An 18,353-nucleotide genomic window follows, 5' to 3' on the forward strand; every position below is an offset into this window, starting at 1 on the left:
TGCTGTTTATAATCTTTATAAACGAAGCGTCATCAAACGAACTTAAGAACACAATTTATTAAAATCTCGAAAGTAGTGGGCATTGCTTGCAAAATGACAATAATTTTGGGCCAAAGAGTGGGAAATGCTTAATTTCTCATGTCGTTACAAATTATCATGAATTTTTTACTTTAGGTTATTTCAATGACATGTCTGAAATCCATGTTTTATTAGCTACAATAGTACGATGATAAAAATATGTTACTGCTATTGGAAAATCGTCGATGACCTTGAAAATTCGGAAAAAATGGCTCTGAGGGTAGAACACGAATCACAATAATATGTATTAATCCAAATAACTTTTGACTCGTACATTTTTCTGTATCTGCAGAAGTAACGAAGATATTAAACGCGGACACGATAAACGAAACGTCTGTATATAGATGTGGTTCGAATCGAAATTACGAGTGGCACGTGATTCAATTCATTTCATTACTCTTACCCATCATTTCGTCGAGGAGAAACGACCATATTATTTCAAAAAACTGGGATAACTAGGTGCATTCGTGCTATTTTTAATCTGTTACTCCATCTGAACCAATAACTTTTTAATGTGTATAAAATATTCCCATAACGAATAATGAACTGCACCGTTTAATACAATAATATTATATTTTTATTTTTTGTAGTATTTAATAATAAATTAACAATAAATTGTACAAATCCATTGAAAGAAACGCAAGTGTTCCTCGCCTAATCTTAACGCCCCTATCTACTAACTTCTTGTCTACGTTTTATGTTGAAGTGGTTACCACTTCTAAGAAAACTCTACATCTGGTCTTTTTTAGTTTTCTCAAGCACTGAAGCCATCGACAGCGCGTAGACAAAAGACTGCGACGAAGTCAGGCCATAAACAGTAGACAGGCGACGTTGGCTTCGGGGTTTTCTGTTATTAGATAACACAGCTAGCGTGCGGATCTGGACCAGCTCAAATTGTATTTTACTTATTCACTTCTATTTAAATATATTTTTCTACCTTACAATTTATCCACGTGTTTTCTCTGTTTACACATCGAATAACCTCAACATTTTATAATTGCTATACGAAATATTTTCATTATTAGTGGATTTATCAGAATTTGTTTTAGTGCTTGTCATAAATGATGTTATTTCTAAGAACCTGCAAACTAACGATGTTTGATATTTTCTATCTTTTATTAAAGTAGATTTTCCGCCGTATTTTCAACTTTTGCGTGTATGACTACATAATAACAGGAAAATGAAAACATTTACGCGAATAGCAACTGTGCTCAAACTGAAAGATATGCGCTATTCCTTTTAATGCTACATCTTCGTAAATTTTCTCGTGTTACTGTACGGTCGTTGTACCTCATGGAATGTTTGTAAACATTTATTATTGATACCTCTACCCCATTCAGAGAGTACACAAGATATTAATAGTCCCGTGTTATCTTCTGCATAACGTGCACGTGGACAATGCACGAAGAATAACACGTAGCATCATGAGTTAGAGTAACGAGGAAAAGTTTGAAATGCTCTTGATTTACACTGTAACCGTGCGTAACCGTCTATAATACAACGGCTAGTGAATCGTAGTCGATATTATTGGCATTTTTATTCGAAAATAATAGCGCACTTTACCGATTTCAATGAACTTCAAATATGTTATCGAAATATGTTAACGTCCTGAGAAAACTTCGATCAAATTTAATTTATTTGATTTAATAATTAACTTTTAGCTTTTCAGCGTATGTAAAATATTCGGTACGCACAACTAATATACGGAACAATTTTTAAGCAGATGAATTTCTATGAATGAAATAGCTATATATTCTTTGTACTAAAAGTTAAATTATTTTCCGCAGTAAGAAATATTAAATTAGAAGAAGGTTCGATTTCAGAACAAACACGACATAAACAATAACCATCGTTGCTCGACGATCAAACATTGGAGCGGATACAATTCAAATGCAAGGCTGTTTCTCAGCTTCTACAAAACGGGTCGAGATGAAACATATCCAATTTTCTTTCCAAGACACTACGCTATATAACGGAGAAACCCCGATCGAAAATTGTTCAGTAGTTTTTACGTGATGCAAGTACGAACAAACAAACAAGCAGAGAGGCAACATTTTTTTAAGTTAAAATTAGTTTTTTGGATTCCATAGCTGATGAGTTATTCCTGGATATCCGCTTTATTTCTTGTTTATTCGATGTACAGATACAACCCTTCTACTCTTTCTATAATTCTGGCACACAAGTGACTGTATTTTTTACCTAAATTTAACTCATTGGTGCTAGTCATCTTTAATATAAATAAAAAAAATGATAAATGGGTCAAATCCGTAGATTGGATTAGATTAATGGGTTAGATGTATGTCTACTGATTTCAATTATTACTATGTATGTGACGAACATACGGATAAGACAGTGCAACATTTCATACGTCAACAGATTGCTTGAAAATTTAGTTTCGGCCGGCTGCTACTCTAGCCCAACCTATAATCCGTTCATTTTTCTTTTTTATTCATGTTGAAGTTATTCTCATTTCTAGGAAAACTCTACATCACTAGTGTTAGCTTTCTTAGTCCTCGAAGCCATTCGAATTCTTGCAGTAAATAGGTGGTAAGGATTCGCGAATTCAACTTATCAGGAAGTTCGTACTTCTATTTATATACATTAAAAACAAGTATTTTCAAACTGGAGTGTACCAAAAATCATGGTACATGGTAAAAAAATTAAAAAATACAAATGAGTTTTAATCATATAAATATCTAACTCATTAGTTTCATCAGTTTCCTGTAAAATACTACTTCGAATCAATTTAAAGTCTCTCACACAAGTAGGAAATGTTTCATGAGTTTAACCACAATTAAGGAAATGTCTTAATCAATATTGAAGTAGACGAGTAATAATAATCTTTCAATGTTTCAAAAGTCATATACATTAAGTAAGAAGATACTTATTTGCTGATAATATTGACACAATTTAAGGAAATAACAATACGTTTCCGATATCGCTGATACCGCGCTTTTCAACTTTATTAATTTACCCTGAGTAACAGATTTACGAGGAAGAGTAATGACTCAATGCGCAAAGAACAAGCGATGAGAAAATTTCGACTTGTCTTCGACGATTAAATCGAGATTACGAAACGACTGAACAAATGCGACCAACTATCGTCCGACGATACGAACGGTCAACGAATACATTCGTCCACGAACGTGTCACGTAATTTTTAGGGTTGGTTGGTGAAAATAAAATATAGTTGAGTCGTAACACAACAATTAACTTTGTTTTAATCAACCTTTATTGTGAATTCACCAATCACAATGTAACACGCACTGAATTAGCGTAAATCACAATTCACTCCAACCACGTTATGTAAGACTTAGTTACAACAATACATTAAGTAAGCGACTTATAAGGGTAGAGACCGATATAGATATGTTGACTATTCTAAGGATACAGAATAAGTGAAGTTTTACTGACGATACTGTGTCTGAGGAAAGCTAGGGGTGGGTGTGTCTAAGGACGCGGGACTATCGGATTTGTTGATGACAATTTTGGTTAAGGAAGTGAGGGTAGTAGACACCGTCTCCGATTGGATAATAAGAAGGTTGGTGGACCAGGAGGGGTTTTAGCCGCCCTCGCGAGAAAGTTGCCAACGGAACATACCAGATGTGGAGAAAACCAACTTTCTAAGCTAACACGTGGTAGACAATAAACGTAAAGGGAAATTTAAGACAGGAAATACTCGCTTGGTCCGAAGGACCTTAACTATAAAAATGCCAAGGCCCCCTGGTGGGCACTTAAGACTATTGAGGGTGCGCGCCAAGGATATGCAGACATCTGGGTGCCATCCTGTCCGTGGTGTGTGGCCTGGTCTCTGATGTGAATTGACTTTACAGAAGAAAAGTTGTTTCGTTTTAAAGGAAGTGCGAATATTAACGTGCGAGCAGCTGCTTATTGCAAGGAAACGATTAAGGTCATCGCGAATTCATAACTCTCGTTCGTAATTGAAAAATTGTTTATCGGGTATTGTATCGCGTAGTTTGGACTTTACGTGTTCGAAAGCCGCCTATATATAGAGATTCGTGTACAGTCGCGCAGTTACTCCAAATTGCAAGTTTCAGTTGATACGAATATGAGTATACGCGAAATATCCGCTTCTCTCAGCAATCGGTAGGTATAAATTTGGTCATTAATATCAGTGGTTTTAATTCTGTCATTATTCAAATAAATTCGAACAGATGCACAGAATTTATTCTTGCTCAATAGTCGAGTCATTGTGAAATCTCTACTTTCCTTACTTATGGAACTCCTATTTTCGAAAATATCGTTTTGTTTTTTTTGATAATAGCAAATAGTATTACACTTAGATTTCTAAGGAACTAAATCTAATTGACTAAAAGGACTAAAATATAATTGAAATTAACTTGTTTATATTACTTCCTAATTTTATAGATACATTCTAGTAGGATAAAAACTGTTGTAATTATCGATTCGAATATAGTTAATGCTAAAGAAAACAAAGAATTACTTTCAACAGATAAATCAACTTTTAAAGAGCACCATGAAGAACCGGTTGATAAGTGCAACATTTGTCAGCAGTGTTCTCTTTGCGATCCTTCTCGCCCACCTGCCGGTTACTTTATCGAGTTTCGAATCGATCGAGGACCTTCTGCCGATAATAGGCGCAGGGATCAAAATATTGTTAGAAAACGTTGATCGCCAGTTGAAATGTCCCGTGTTTCACATTGCTGTAGACAATAAATGCGTTCTGATGGGTTAACGTTCAGAGCATTCAAATTTATATCATGAACACGTACATTTACGTTTCTGTTTCTTCCGTTTTCGCTCTTCGACATTCGCTTTGAATCTTGATCGACATCGATGCCGAAAGATTCAATGACCGTCGATTACTAGCTCACTGAATCTGTGTATTCAGGATTTTGTTTACTGTCAACTTGAATTATAAAGAATGTATTGTAATAAATAAGGCAATGAAAACGTTGAATTGATTATAATTTTGCTGCAAAATCCACTTAAATTTAGATGCGAGTGTTTAGAAGAAGAGAAATGTTTACAACTACGCACTTACCTACTAAAATTCAGTCTCCTTGTTGATTTAGAGATGATTTGACTTCAAAACGAAAGAAAGACACGTGTCTCGTTACTAGCGAAGAGTCGTAGAACATAGAATATATTAAAAGGAACAAATACTTTATAATACTAATTATGCTATTAATACCAATAACTAGAGCTCATCCATAATTCTAACGAATTATTGTTGAAAATTCTCGAGGTACATTATGTTAGGGAATATGTACGAGACACATACACGATACATCAAAAACGATTGTAATACTTGAAAATGAGAATTTAGTTCTTTTTACTATTCGGGCACCAGCAAGCTTGGTTAAGGTCGTCTTGTCCATTTCGACGACCAACCGATACCTGTGAAACTTTTTCTAATTATTTTTTTGGGGTTAACCAAACTATCGTGCATGCTCACAGTTGAATGAAGAAAAATCAGAATGCGAAGCAGTCTTGGCAGTTGAAGGACCAAAGGTCGGTTTTCCAGCGCCTGCATATCAGAAGCGCGTTGATGATTTTAGTCGTGGATCGTGCTGATCTTTCTAGCGTTGGTCACGTTTTCGTGCGTATTTTCTGTTTCTTCTAGAGTTTAGTTGGAATCCGTAGATTAAATCCAGTTAGCGCCAGTTGTTGAGTGCGAATGGGAGGCGGGAATGATGCGAGAAATGACATGCACGATCCTTGTACGATAACGATGTATGTTTATTATTACAAGCTTATCTCTAAAGTCTGGGTGAACTATCCTCCACTCAGCAAAGTTATTACTAATATCAACAAAGATTATTTGTGTGGTTAACAATGTCCCTTTACTATTCTAAAGTGGAAATAACAAATACACAGCACCCTTCGAATTTGACCTACGAAACGCATTTTTTCATCCTTGACTAAATTCGCGATTATGTTATTTCGATCCTACCGACGATATTCGATATATTTCGAGGAGTCTCACTCAAGATATCGCACGCTAAAAAATAAAAATTGATTTTACATCGAAAGGGCTACTTTTAGAACTATGTCGATATTTATTTCTCCCGGTCGGCACTATAAGCCCTTTGAGTATCGGACACCTTTTTACACAACCTGTATACGTCAGTTAGCTATCACACTTGAAACGATTACGGAGAAAACATAATGTTCGGAATCGCAAGCTTTGAAATAAAAAAATAAAATATGATCGCGGCAATAATACGCTAAATTGTACGTACACAGTAGAACCTCGATTAGGAGAGAAAGAGGGAATTTTTACAAAGATTAAACTGCATCCGTTTATTCGCATCTTGTCCGCGTTTGCCCAGCCACAATTTTCATTTGTCTACCCTTCAACAGATATTATCGCCAAATGTTCAATAATGTGATAATTTCGGTATAGCGTATCACACTAAATATTTAGTTACAAGAAGGCCGAACAACGTCACGTTGATCAAACTAAAGGAATATAAACGGAATAATACAGAAAAACTTGGAAATTTTTGCGAGCAATCGTTGCAGCATTTGATTCAGTGAACACACGATAAAAAATAATAATATTCGTTCCTTTACAACAAACGTAAAAACAGGGGCATGTCACATAAAATGCATAACACATACTGCTCGATATATGTGCTACCTTATTACTATTATCCCATAAATACGCCATCTAATCGTATTTTCAATACAATTTTTATATTTCTATAAATGTTATTGTGGTTGAATGTATTTTAACCGCCTAGGGATTTTTAATTACACACAATTTTCGGCTAACATCGTCGTGTATCGTCCACATTTCTGCTGTATTACAACAATAAACTATAAACCGTCCAAGCGTATAACCTTCTTTACAGCGCCATCATTTTAAATCGGAACAATCAAACAGTTTACACTGAAACACTGCGAATGTTACAGCGGTTCATCGTTACAGAATGGCTGAGCTGTGAGAAACAAGAACGATTGCCGCAGAATATAAACGAGACAAAATATAAATTGATATAAGATGCAGTGAAGCAAATCAGTCGCAGGTCATTCGTTTTATCATTTCCTGACGTCCATATTAGAGATTTTATTAAAAGTTAAAAAGCTGAGGTAGACTCGTGATTGTACTGATTTTGAATTAGACATTACAGTCCTTCTAATTTTCGTCAGAAAATAAGCTTTTCTTACGGATGGAATACTTGACACTACCGTTGCAACGAACAATTAACGACCTGGTACGTTTCGTTCTAGATAAGCGACCCGCATATTGCGATTACAGATGGCTGTATTAGCATGTACATTGTCAGAGTAATCAACAGTCTCAATTTAAACAAGATAGATTTTTTTATATAAAAAGAGCAAGAAACGACAATACAAATGATTCATTTTGATTACTATGTTTTATATTGTAATACTTGCATGTTACTATATCAGGTAGATATTCAAACTGGTAAACACTACACATGCAAGGATATTCTCGAAAAAAGCACAATATTATCTGTTGCTTTGAGAAATTATGGAATCAAGGTGGAAGACAGAATCTCCGTTGCAGCTGAAAACCATCCACATTACGTGGTATCGATATGTAGCACGTTATTTATCGGAGCTACATTTGCACCGTTGAATCCAGCATATACAGAAAGTAAGATATTCTCCAAGCAGCTTTTACGAATTATTTTATAATAACAAAGAAATTAATTTAATTAAAAGTGTTTAATATTATAGAAATTTAACGAAGGCAGAACGTAAAAAGTGGAAAGAAAAATTTGCTCTTCTTTTTTGGAAACTTGCATGTTTCTGATAACTCCACTGATTATGCCATATATAAGTTAATGAAATCGAGCCTCGACTTTATTATTTGCCTCGAGTTTATTATAGAATTTTACAACTACTAGAAACAGAGATCATAAATTAGATACTTTAATTAAAGACTAAATTTATTTACATTACATTTGCAGAATTAACAATAAAAGTCTAGAAACAGTACTTACTCTAACACCAAGTTTTATAATGTAGTGTAAACAATAATTGTTAATATTAAATTGTTAAATATTGTGTATATAGATGCGGAAATTAATAATCACTTATATTCTCAATATGCGTTACTCCGTCACCTTTTAGAGATACAAACAATACTAATTTTTAATCGTATACGATTAAATTGTATTTAACTACTCCGAATATCTTCTCAGAGTAAACATTCTACGAAAAATATGTTATTTCAAAGAAAGTTGTTTCAGCCTCTCCTTGCGGAGACGGATATCGGAAAAAGCTTTTGTAAGGCTCTTCGAATATTTCTAGATCTTTTGTAAAACTGTCACCTTGTTACGCGGAGTGGTTAAGTTACGCGATGCAGCATATGCGTTATTTAATCATATCTAATGCAATTTTTTACGTAGGAGAATTTACGCACATGCTGGAAATTTATCAGCCACGGGTGTTGTTTGCATCGCGACGCACTGAAAACATTTTGGCGAAAATTGCATCTACTGTAAGCTGGAATATGAAATTAATCGAATTGGATGATAAACCTCTTGATGGAAATATAATAACCTGAGACAAGGTTTTGGAAAAATATCAAAGTATCACGGATCTCTATGCGTCTTCACCGGTGCAGATAGATCATAACAGGAAAAGAATGGCAGCTATTTTATGTTCTAGCGGTACAACAGGCCTTCCAAAAGGAGTAATGTTGTCTCATCGAAATTTGTTACTTTTCATCCAAAGTCTAAGGTAAATATATTAAATTAATATACACAATGTATCCGGTTGATCTAAGACCACACATATATTTCGAGATTTATTTTTCATTTATGTTAAATTTAAATATATATTATTCGTTTTATATGATTAACAAACCATTCTTTATTCAAATCAACTATATAATATTTTCTCTATTGTTGTGCCTCTTAACTCTTATCATTCTAGTTGAAATTATAAATATTCGATTCAATTGCATTTTGTTCTTAATCGAAGTGCCCCAGAATCAATGGATATTCGACGTGGAGACCGAATACTAGTTTTCTTGCCATTATTCCACGGTTATGCGTTCGGAATGATGAATACGGCAATAAGTTGCGGTGCAGCTGTGTACATAATGCGAAATTTCAAGTTAGAAACATTAATCAGTCCCGTAGAAAAATACAGAATTACGCATACACCATTGGTCCCTCCAGTTTTAGTTGGTCTTGCGAAGCATCCAATGGTGCCAAATTGCGATTTCAGCAGCGTGAGAGAGATCGTTTCCGGTGCGGCAACGCTTCCGCCGGATGTAAGTTTTTCGTCCAAACTACCTAACGCAATACGTTATAACGGTATACTATATAACGTAATAAGTTATAACGTTATACTATATAACGTAATACTTTATTACGTTACACTATATAACGTAATACGTTATAACGTTATTCTATGTAACGCCATACGTTATAACGTTACACTATATAATGTAATACGTTATTACGTTATACCATATAACGTTATACTACATAACGTAATACGTTATAATGTTATAATATATAACGTAATACTTTATAATGTTATACTACCTAACGAAATACCTAATAACGTTATACTATATAATGTAATACATTATAACGTTATTCTATATAACGTAATACGTTCTATAACCATATAACGTTATACTACATAACGTAATACGTTATAATGTTATAATATAAAACGTAATACTTTATAATGTTATACTACCTAACGAAATACCCAATAACGTTGTACTATATAATGTAATACATTATAACGTTATTCTATATAACGTAATACGTTCTAATGTTATACTACCTAACGTAATACGTTATTAACGTTACTGTATAAAACGTAATATGTTATAACGTTATATCATATAACGTAATACGTTATAACGTTATTCTGTGAAATGTCATACGTTATAACGTTACACTATATAACGTAATACGTTACGTTATACGTAATACCATAAAACGTAATACGTTATTACGTTATTCTATCTAACGTAATACGTCATAAAGTTATACTATATAACGTATACGTTATACTATACAACGCAATACGTTGTTGTGTTATACTATATAACGTAATACGTTATAACATTATACTATAAAACGTAATACGTTATAACGTTATTCTGTGAAATGTCATACGTTATAACGTTACACTGTATAACGAGATACTTTATAACGTTGTTCTGCGGAACATCATACGTTATAACGTTACACTGTACAACGTAATACGTTATGTCGTTATACTATATAACGTAGTACGTTATAATGCTACACTGCCTAACGTAATTCGTTATGACGATATACTATATAAGGTAATAGGTTATAAAGTTATTCGATAAAACGCAACACGTTATAACGTTATACCATATAACGTAATACGTTATAACGTTATACTGTATAATTTAATACTTTATTACGTCAATCTATATAACGTAATACGTTATAATGTTATTCTATTTAACGTCATACGTTATTCCGTTACACTATATAATGTAATATGTTATAACGTAATACTATATAACGTAACACGTTATAACGTTATACTATATAACATAATACGTTATAAAATATAGTATATAACGTAACACATTATAACGTTATTCTATATAACGTTACACGTTATAACGTTATACTATAAAATGTAAAACGTTATAACGTTATACCATATAGCGTTGTACTATATAACGTAATACGTTATAACATTATACCATATAACGTAATACATTATTACGTTATTCTTTATAACGTAATACGTTATAATGTTATACTGTATAACGTAATATGTTATAACGTTATTCTGCGGAACGTCCTGCGTTATAATGTTACTCTATATAATGTAATACGTTATATCATTAAACTACATAACGTAATGCGTTATAACGTTATACTATATAACGTAATACGTTATTACGTTGTTCGCTATAACGTAATACGTTATAAAATTATACTATATAGCGTAATAAGTTATAACGTTATACTATATAACGTAATACGTTATTACGTTATTCTATCTAACGTAATACGTTATAAAGCTATACTATAAAACGTAATACGTTATAACGTTATACCATATAGCATTATACTATATAACGTAATACGTTATAACGTTATACCATATAACGTAATACGTTATAAAATTAAACTATATAACGTAACACGTTATAACGTTATACTACCTAACGTAATACGTTATAACGTTATACTATATAACTTAATACGTTATAATGTTATACTACCTAACGTAATACGTTATACTATATAGCGTAATACGTTATAATGTTATACTACCTAACGTAATACGTTATAACGTTATACTATATAACGTAATACGTTATAACGTTGTACTATATAATGTAATACATTATAACGTTATTCTATATAACGTAATACGTTCTAATGTTATACCATATAACGTAATACGTTATAATGATTTACTACTTAACGTAATACGTTATAAAATTATACTATATAACGTAACACGTTATAACGTTATACTACCTAACGTAATACGTTATAACGTTATACTATCTAATGTAAAACGTCATAAAGTTATACTATATAACTTAATATGTTATAAAATTATACTATATAACGTAACACGTTATAACGTTATACTACCTGACGTAATACGTTCTAACGTTATACTATGTAACTTAATACGTTATAATGTTATACTACCTAACGTAATACGTTATACTATATAGCGTAATACGTTATAATGTTATACTACCTAACGTAATACGTTATAACGTTATACCATATAACGATATACTATGTAACGTAATACGTCATAACGTTCTACCATATAACGTAATACGTTATAATGTTTTACTACCTAAGGTAATACGTTATAACGTTATACTATATAACGTAATACGTTATAACGTTATACTATATAACGTAATACTTTATTACGTTATACTATACAATGTAATACGTTATAACGTTATTCTATATAACGCCATACGTAATAACGTTACACTATATAATGTAATACGTTATTACGTTATACTATATGTAGTATCGTGGACGAAAGGCCTAAGAAATATCGGGCGAACTATGAACAATGTCGCGGTGAGCCGAGGCGTCGTCGGGCCCATCATTGTGTCATCGGTCTTTTCATGTGCATACTTTCGTGGAAAAGACCTACGTGACCCTGGCCACGAGCGCCTGCAGAACACGTGTGCGGTGGGCCTAGGAAAAAGACAACAGAATGCGGCAACGGCCAGAGCGTTAGTCGAAAAGCAGAGAGCGAGTCGAGAAGCAGAGTGCGAGCTGAGCGGAGACAGAGGTTGCGAATGGCGTTGCCGAGAGAGTGTGGATTGCGCTGTTTTCTGTGCGTTTGGCGTGAATAGTTCAGGTTGTACAACAATCGTCTTTTTCTGTCTGATTTACATCTCTATTGTCCACTCTTTGTAAACACATTATATCACGATATTATATATATAACGTTATACTACCTAACGTAATACGGTATAACGTTATTCTATAAAACGTAATATGTTATAACGTTATATCATATAACGTAATACGTTGTAACGTTATTCTGTGAAATGTCATACGTTATAACGTTACACTATATAACGTAATACGGTATAACGTCATACCATAAAACATAATACGTTATTACGTTATTCTATCTAACGTAATATGTCATAAAGTTATACTATATAACGTAATACTTTATTACGTTATACTATATAACGCAATACGTTGTTATGTTATACTATATAACGTAATACGTTATAACATTATACTATAAAACGTAATACGTCATAAAGTTAAAGCATATAACGTTATTGTATATATCGTAATACGTTATAACGTTATACTATACAATGTAATACGTTAGAACGTTATTCCATAAAACGTAATACGTTGTAACTTTATACCATATATCGTAATAAGTTATAACGTTATTCTGCGGAACGTCATACGTTATAACGGTACACTATATAATGTAATACGATATAACGTTATACTATATAACGTAACACGTTATAACGTTATACTGTATAATTTAATACGTTATAACGTTATTCTATAAAATGCAATACGTTATAACGTTATACCATATATCGTAATACGTTATAACGTTATTCTGTGGAACTTCATACGTTATAACGTTACACTATATAATGTAATACGGTATAACCTTGTACTACATAACGTAATACGTTATAACGTTATACTATATAACGTAATACGTTACAATGTTATACTACCTAACGTAATACGTTATACTATATAACGTAATACGTTATAATGTTATACTACCTAACGTAATACGTTATAACGTTATACTATATAACGTAATACGTTATAATGTTATACTGCCTAACGTAATACGTTATACTATATAACGTAATACGTTATAATGTTATACTACCTAACGTAATACGTTATAACGTTATACTGTGTAACGTAATGCGGTGTAACGTTATACTATATAACGTAATACGTTATAACGTTATAACGTTATACTATATAACTTAATACGTTATTACGATATTCTTTATAAGGTAATACGTTATAATGTTACACTGTATAACGTAATGTGTTATAACGTTATTCTGCGGAACGTCCTGCGTTATAACGTTACTCTATATAATGTAATACGGTATAACATTATACTATAAAACGTAATACGTTATAACGTTATACCATATAGCGTTATACTATATAACGTAATACGTTATAACGTTATACTGTATAACGTAATACGTTATAACTTTATACTATAAAACGTAATACGTTATAACGGTATTCTATAAAACGTCATACGTTGTAACGTTATTCTGTCGAACGTCATACGTTATAACGTTACACTATATAACGTGATACGATATAACGTTATACTATACAACGTCATACGTTATAACGTTACACTATATATCGTAATACGTTATAACTTTATACTATAAAACGTAATACGTTATTACGTTATACTGTATAACGTAATACGTTATAACTTTATACTATAAAACGTAATACGTTATAACGTTATTCTATAAAACGTAATAGGTTATAATGTTAAACCATATAACGTAATACCTCATAACGTTATTATTGCAAAGAATTCGTTATTTATCAATTTCATTTACGTCTGCTCAGTGATTATTCTGCAAATGTTGGTCTGATAACGAGATGATTCTAAAACAACAGCCTGAGCAAGTAGTTTGAAATCGTGTTTTTCAACTTAGTCTTCAATTCGTGTTTCCATTGCGCGAAACATTGGCTGGTTGTTATTGTTGCTGTCGTATAAGAGAAATTTCTTGACATATCTGCGTACATCGTATTTTGTCCCTAATATTTCAGAGGTGTACAGCTAGAATAAAATTGTCTTTCACTTGCTTATATTAATTTCTACTGTCCATAAATAGCCATGCATTTTGTCGAATACTTGTTGTAGATGGCTTTCGGATTTTAAAGCTTTATTGTCTCTCGCGCATATTAGTAGGTCATTCGCGAATAGTATCGCTTCTTTATTTTTATCGCTATTTGCGCTACAAATTACATCGCTATAAATTAAATAAAATGGGGGAGTTCACGGCTTCTTGTTATGGGTCGTCTTTGATTTTAGATACTTTGTTTGAACTGTTCTGGCTGTTACGTAAAATTGTTTGTTACGTAACATGTTCTAAATTATGACTATTATTTGGTGTCAACTATCTAAGTACTATCCATAGCGCTGCTTGACTTCCGTAAGTGGACGAGAACGAGTGTTATTTATATTTCTATATGTCGGAGATGAAAGGACACCGGAACCATCCCTTTGGAACTTTGGGAAATCCCTTGACACTGTAACCTAGATTCTACAACCGTAATTAAGCAATTGTCGTCATTCTAACCAATTGTATTTGTTTGAGACTTGTGACAATGAGCTTGGGCTCAAGGCGACAATTAGTCGCCGAACGTGGCCGCGGTCAACGGGACGAACTCTCCATCTAACAAAGGCATTGAGTAACCCTATAGCTCTCCTTAAAAGAAAGATTTGTAGCGGCACGTGGCAGTAAACATTCCAACGGTTTCTGTCCCGTAGCTCGCCACACGTAGATCCTATTCTCCGGGCAGGATGTTTACCAGATGCCGACGCGTCTCCGCAGTACGTGATCGGCTAGCCCGAGGACCGTTATAAACACTAATATCTAGTTACCTGAAATCCTTCAACAGATAAACAATCTTTGTCCTAGTTACAGGAAGACAGGAGAGACCTATTTTTCCACGAACGACGTCTCCCACTAGCAACCTTCCCTCGAGGGCGGCTAGCATCCTTTTCTAACTACCGATATGGAGATTGGCCAATTAGCAGCAACGTCAATTTCCGTTACTTTCCGAACGTAGGATATCCCCGACGAATCCGATGATCTCGTGTCCTTAGACACGCCCCATCATAGTTTTCCTCTGAGGTATCACCGGGACGGAAAGTCATTCTCTCTTGCGGTCTCATCGACAAAAAGGATTTACTCCTTACGGTCAGCGAATATTGACACAGAATTCGACTTAGACATTTGCGAGTGCGTACGACTACCGTCCCGTTGTCCGCGGATTCTTTATTGAACCTAGGATCATTGTCATTAGTCTCTCGAGTATCTAATTACCACGGTTACTTGTCCGGTTCTATGGTAATCGCATTTGCACCAGTCAATGTCTTCTCTATTGCATAACGACAATGTGTAATCCAAATGAAGATTCGTGTCACGCCCCTAACTTTAATTCTAATGTAAACCCGAAATTTAATCGGGTTAAAATTAGAATTTAAGGCGCGTAACGATTGTTTGTTCGACCAATCGCGGGGAGACGTAGTCGCTAGGAGAGACGTCAACGGGAGTCGTAAATTCCCGTTACGATTATGACAATCGACACCACGACTTGATCGATCCCCTGATTTCCGTTGAGATGATAGGGGTGATTGAGTTTGTATAACACTATGATTCACAGAATTATTAATTATATATTTCCAACACTTAGATTACACTGATGAGCATAGATAGATAGATAATCACTTATCGCACGAAGATAAGATAGATATGTACGTTAGAGCAGGGCTCTTATAATTGGATTTAATGTATTAGTGGACGTAGCACTATAAGATATTTAGCAGAGGAAATGTATGCTCGACAATACCGAGACCGACTCTCGCGTTATGCTTAGACTGCCCCGATAGGCATTAGCGTTACTACTTAGTAGTTGACTTTTCCAACGATGTAGAAGAAGTGAAGTTGAGTGACGATGCTGTGTCGGAGGAAAGCTAGTGATGGGTGTGTCTAGCGCACGGGATCATCGGATTTGTTCATGACATTTTAGGTCAGGAGGTGAGGCCAGTATACATTGCCTCGGATTGGACAAACGAAGGTTGGAGGACTAAGAAGGGCCTTAACCGCCCTCGATAGAAAGTTGCTGGTAGGAAGCATCGTACGTGAGAAAAGCTAACTTTCCCGTGTCAAGCCGTAGTAAACAATAGTCTTTGGAAACTGATTTAGAAAAGACATTTGTTGGGTCTGAAGGACCTTAGCAGGCAAGTGACTCGGGTGTATGACGGGTTCTTAAGGCTATTGAGGGTACGCCGTACGGAAGAGCGGACATCTGGTGTCCGTCTGGCCCGCGGTGTGTGACCTGGGCCAGGCAGAGAGTCGCCCGGCGTAACAACGATTCTTCGATTGAATTAGCCATCGTTTTACACAACAGAGATTATATTTACGCGAATATACAAGATTTTACAAAATATTATGAATGTTGAGTTTAATGAATGATAAGATTAACAAACGATAAGTTTAACTAACGATTAGATTAAAGAATAATAAGTTTAACGAATAATAAGAGTAACGAATAATATGTTTTACGAATAATAAATTTAACGAATATTGAGATTAACAATTAATAGGTTTTACGAATAATGAATTTAATTAACACTATTAACAATGTTCCTGGGTTCAAACGAATCCACGGTCTACGGGATAACTCTTTTCTATGCGTAGAATGATTTTTAAACACAAAAATACGATTGCTGAGACACTCGGTAAATTGCTCGATGTATCACTTTCCAAGGCGATCACACGAATGAATATCTGATGAAAATCTTTTTCGCTATACGACTGCATTTGTTTGTTATATGCTCGCTGGAGACATCGAGAAGTTTCCAATCGTTGTTGCTAGGCAATTTCTGTCAAAAGTTTGTTGTATACTCTTTGGAAACATCGAGAAAGATCCAAACGCCGTTACTAGGCAGTTTCTGTTTGGAGATTGATTCCTAATACGTGTGTCCCATTATATCGACATCTTTAAAGTACAATTCTATGTGATTTCTAGGGAGAACAATACAACCGATCCACACCTTCGTCACGCAAAACGTTTATCCCGTGACCGTGGCTACGTTCGGCGACCAGTTGTCAATTACAGAATGGCGACCAGAACAATTACAAATGACAACAATTGCTTAATTACAGCTATGATAAAATCTAGGCTAAAGCATTAGAAGATTTTCCCAAAATTGCAAAGGGAAGGCTCTGGTTTTCCTTTCATCTCCGACATATATATATGACGGGTTTACATTACAATTAGGGTTAGGGGCGTGAAACGAATCTTCGTTTGGATTACACGTCGTCATTATGCAATAGAGAAGACATTGGCTAGTACAAATACGATTATCATAGAACCGGACAAGTAACCGTGGTAATTAGATACTCGAGAAACTAATGACAATCATCCTAGGTTCAATAACGAATCCGCGGTCGACGGGATGATAGATGAACGTACTCACAAAATCTAAGTCGGACGCGTAATATTCACCGGTCGTAAGGGGTTACGCTTTTTCATCGATGAGATCGCGAGCGGGAATGACTTTCCCGTCCCGATGATGCCACAGAGGAAAACTATAATGGGGTGTGTCTAAGGACACGAGATCATCGGATTCGTCGAGAAAAGCCTTCGTTCAGAAAGTAAGGGAAATTGGCGTTGCTGCTAATTGGTCAATCTCCATATCGGTGGTTAGAAAAAGATGTTAGCCGTCCTCGAGGGAAAGTTGCTAGTGGGAGACGCCGCTCGTTGAAAAATAGGTCTCCCCTATTTTCCCGTAGTTGGGGCAAAGACTGTTTGCCTGTTTGAAGGACTTTAGTTGACTAAATCTTAAGATTTATAACGGGCCCTCGAGCTAGCCGAACATGTACTGCGGAGACGGATCGACATCTGGCAATCATCTTACTCGAAGAATAGGGTCTGCATGTGGCGAGCTACGGGACAGAGACCGTTGGAATGTTTACTTCGAGTGTTACAACTATTTCCTTTTTAAGGAGAGCTATAGAATTATTC

General features: G+C 34.5%; 1 protein-coding gene across 1 annotated transcript; it reads left to right on the forward strand.

Moving 5' to 3' along the window:
* The first annotated feature begins 7,417 nt into the window (after positions 1 to 7,417).
* Positions 7,418 to 8,775, forward strand: LOC117241290 (luciferin 4-monooxygenase-like). Its single transcript, XM_033507245.1, has 2 exons — positions 7,418 to 7,690; positions 8,448 to 8,775. Exons 1-2 carry the CDS (start codon positions 7,426 to 7,428, stop codon positions 8,603 to 8,605), a joined length of 423 nt encoding a protein of 140 aa, XP_033363136.1. The 5' UTR covers positions 7,418 to 7,425; the 3' UTR covers positions 8,606 to 8,775.
* Positions 8,776 to 18,353: the final 9,578 nt, after the last annotated feature.

This window comes from Bombus vosnesenskii, unplaced genomic scaffold, assembly GCF_011952255.1.
Source record: "Bombus vosnesenskii isolate JDL3184/JDL3185 unplaced genomic scaffold, Bvos_JDL3184-5_v1.1 scf7180000015605, whole genome shotgun sequence".
NCBI classification, from domain to species: domain Eukaryota; kingdom Metazoa; phylum Arthropoda; class Insecta; order Hymenoptera; family Apidae; genus Bombus; species Bombus vosnesenskii.

What these genes read in the sequence shown, in the direction of transcription:
- LOC117241290 (XM_033507245.1), top strand. Translation starts at nt 7,426, where the DNA reads ATGATTCATTTTGATTACTATGTTTTATATTGTAATACTTGCATGTTA. An exon ending in GAATCCAGCATATACAGAAA is followed by an intron (nt 7,691 to 8,447) that starts GTAAGATATTCT and finishes TTTTTTACGTAG; the next exon opens with GAGAATTTACGCACATGCTG.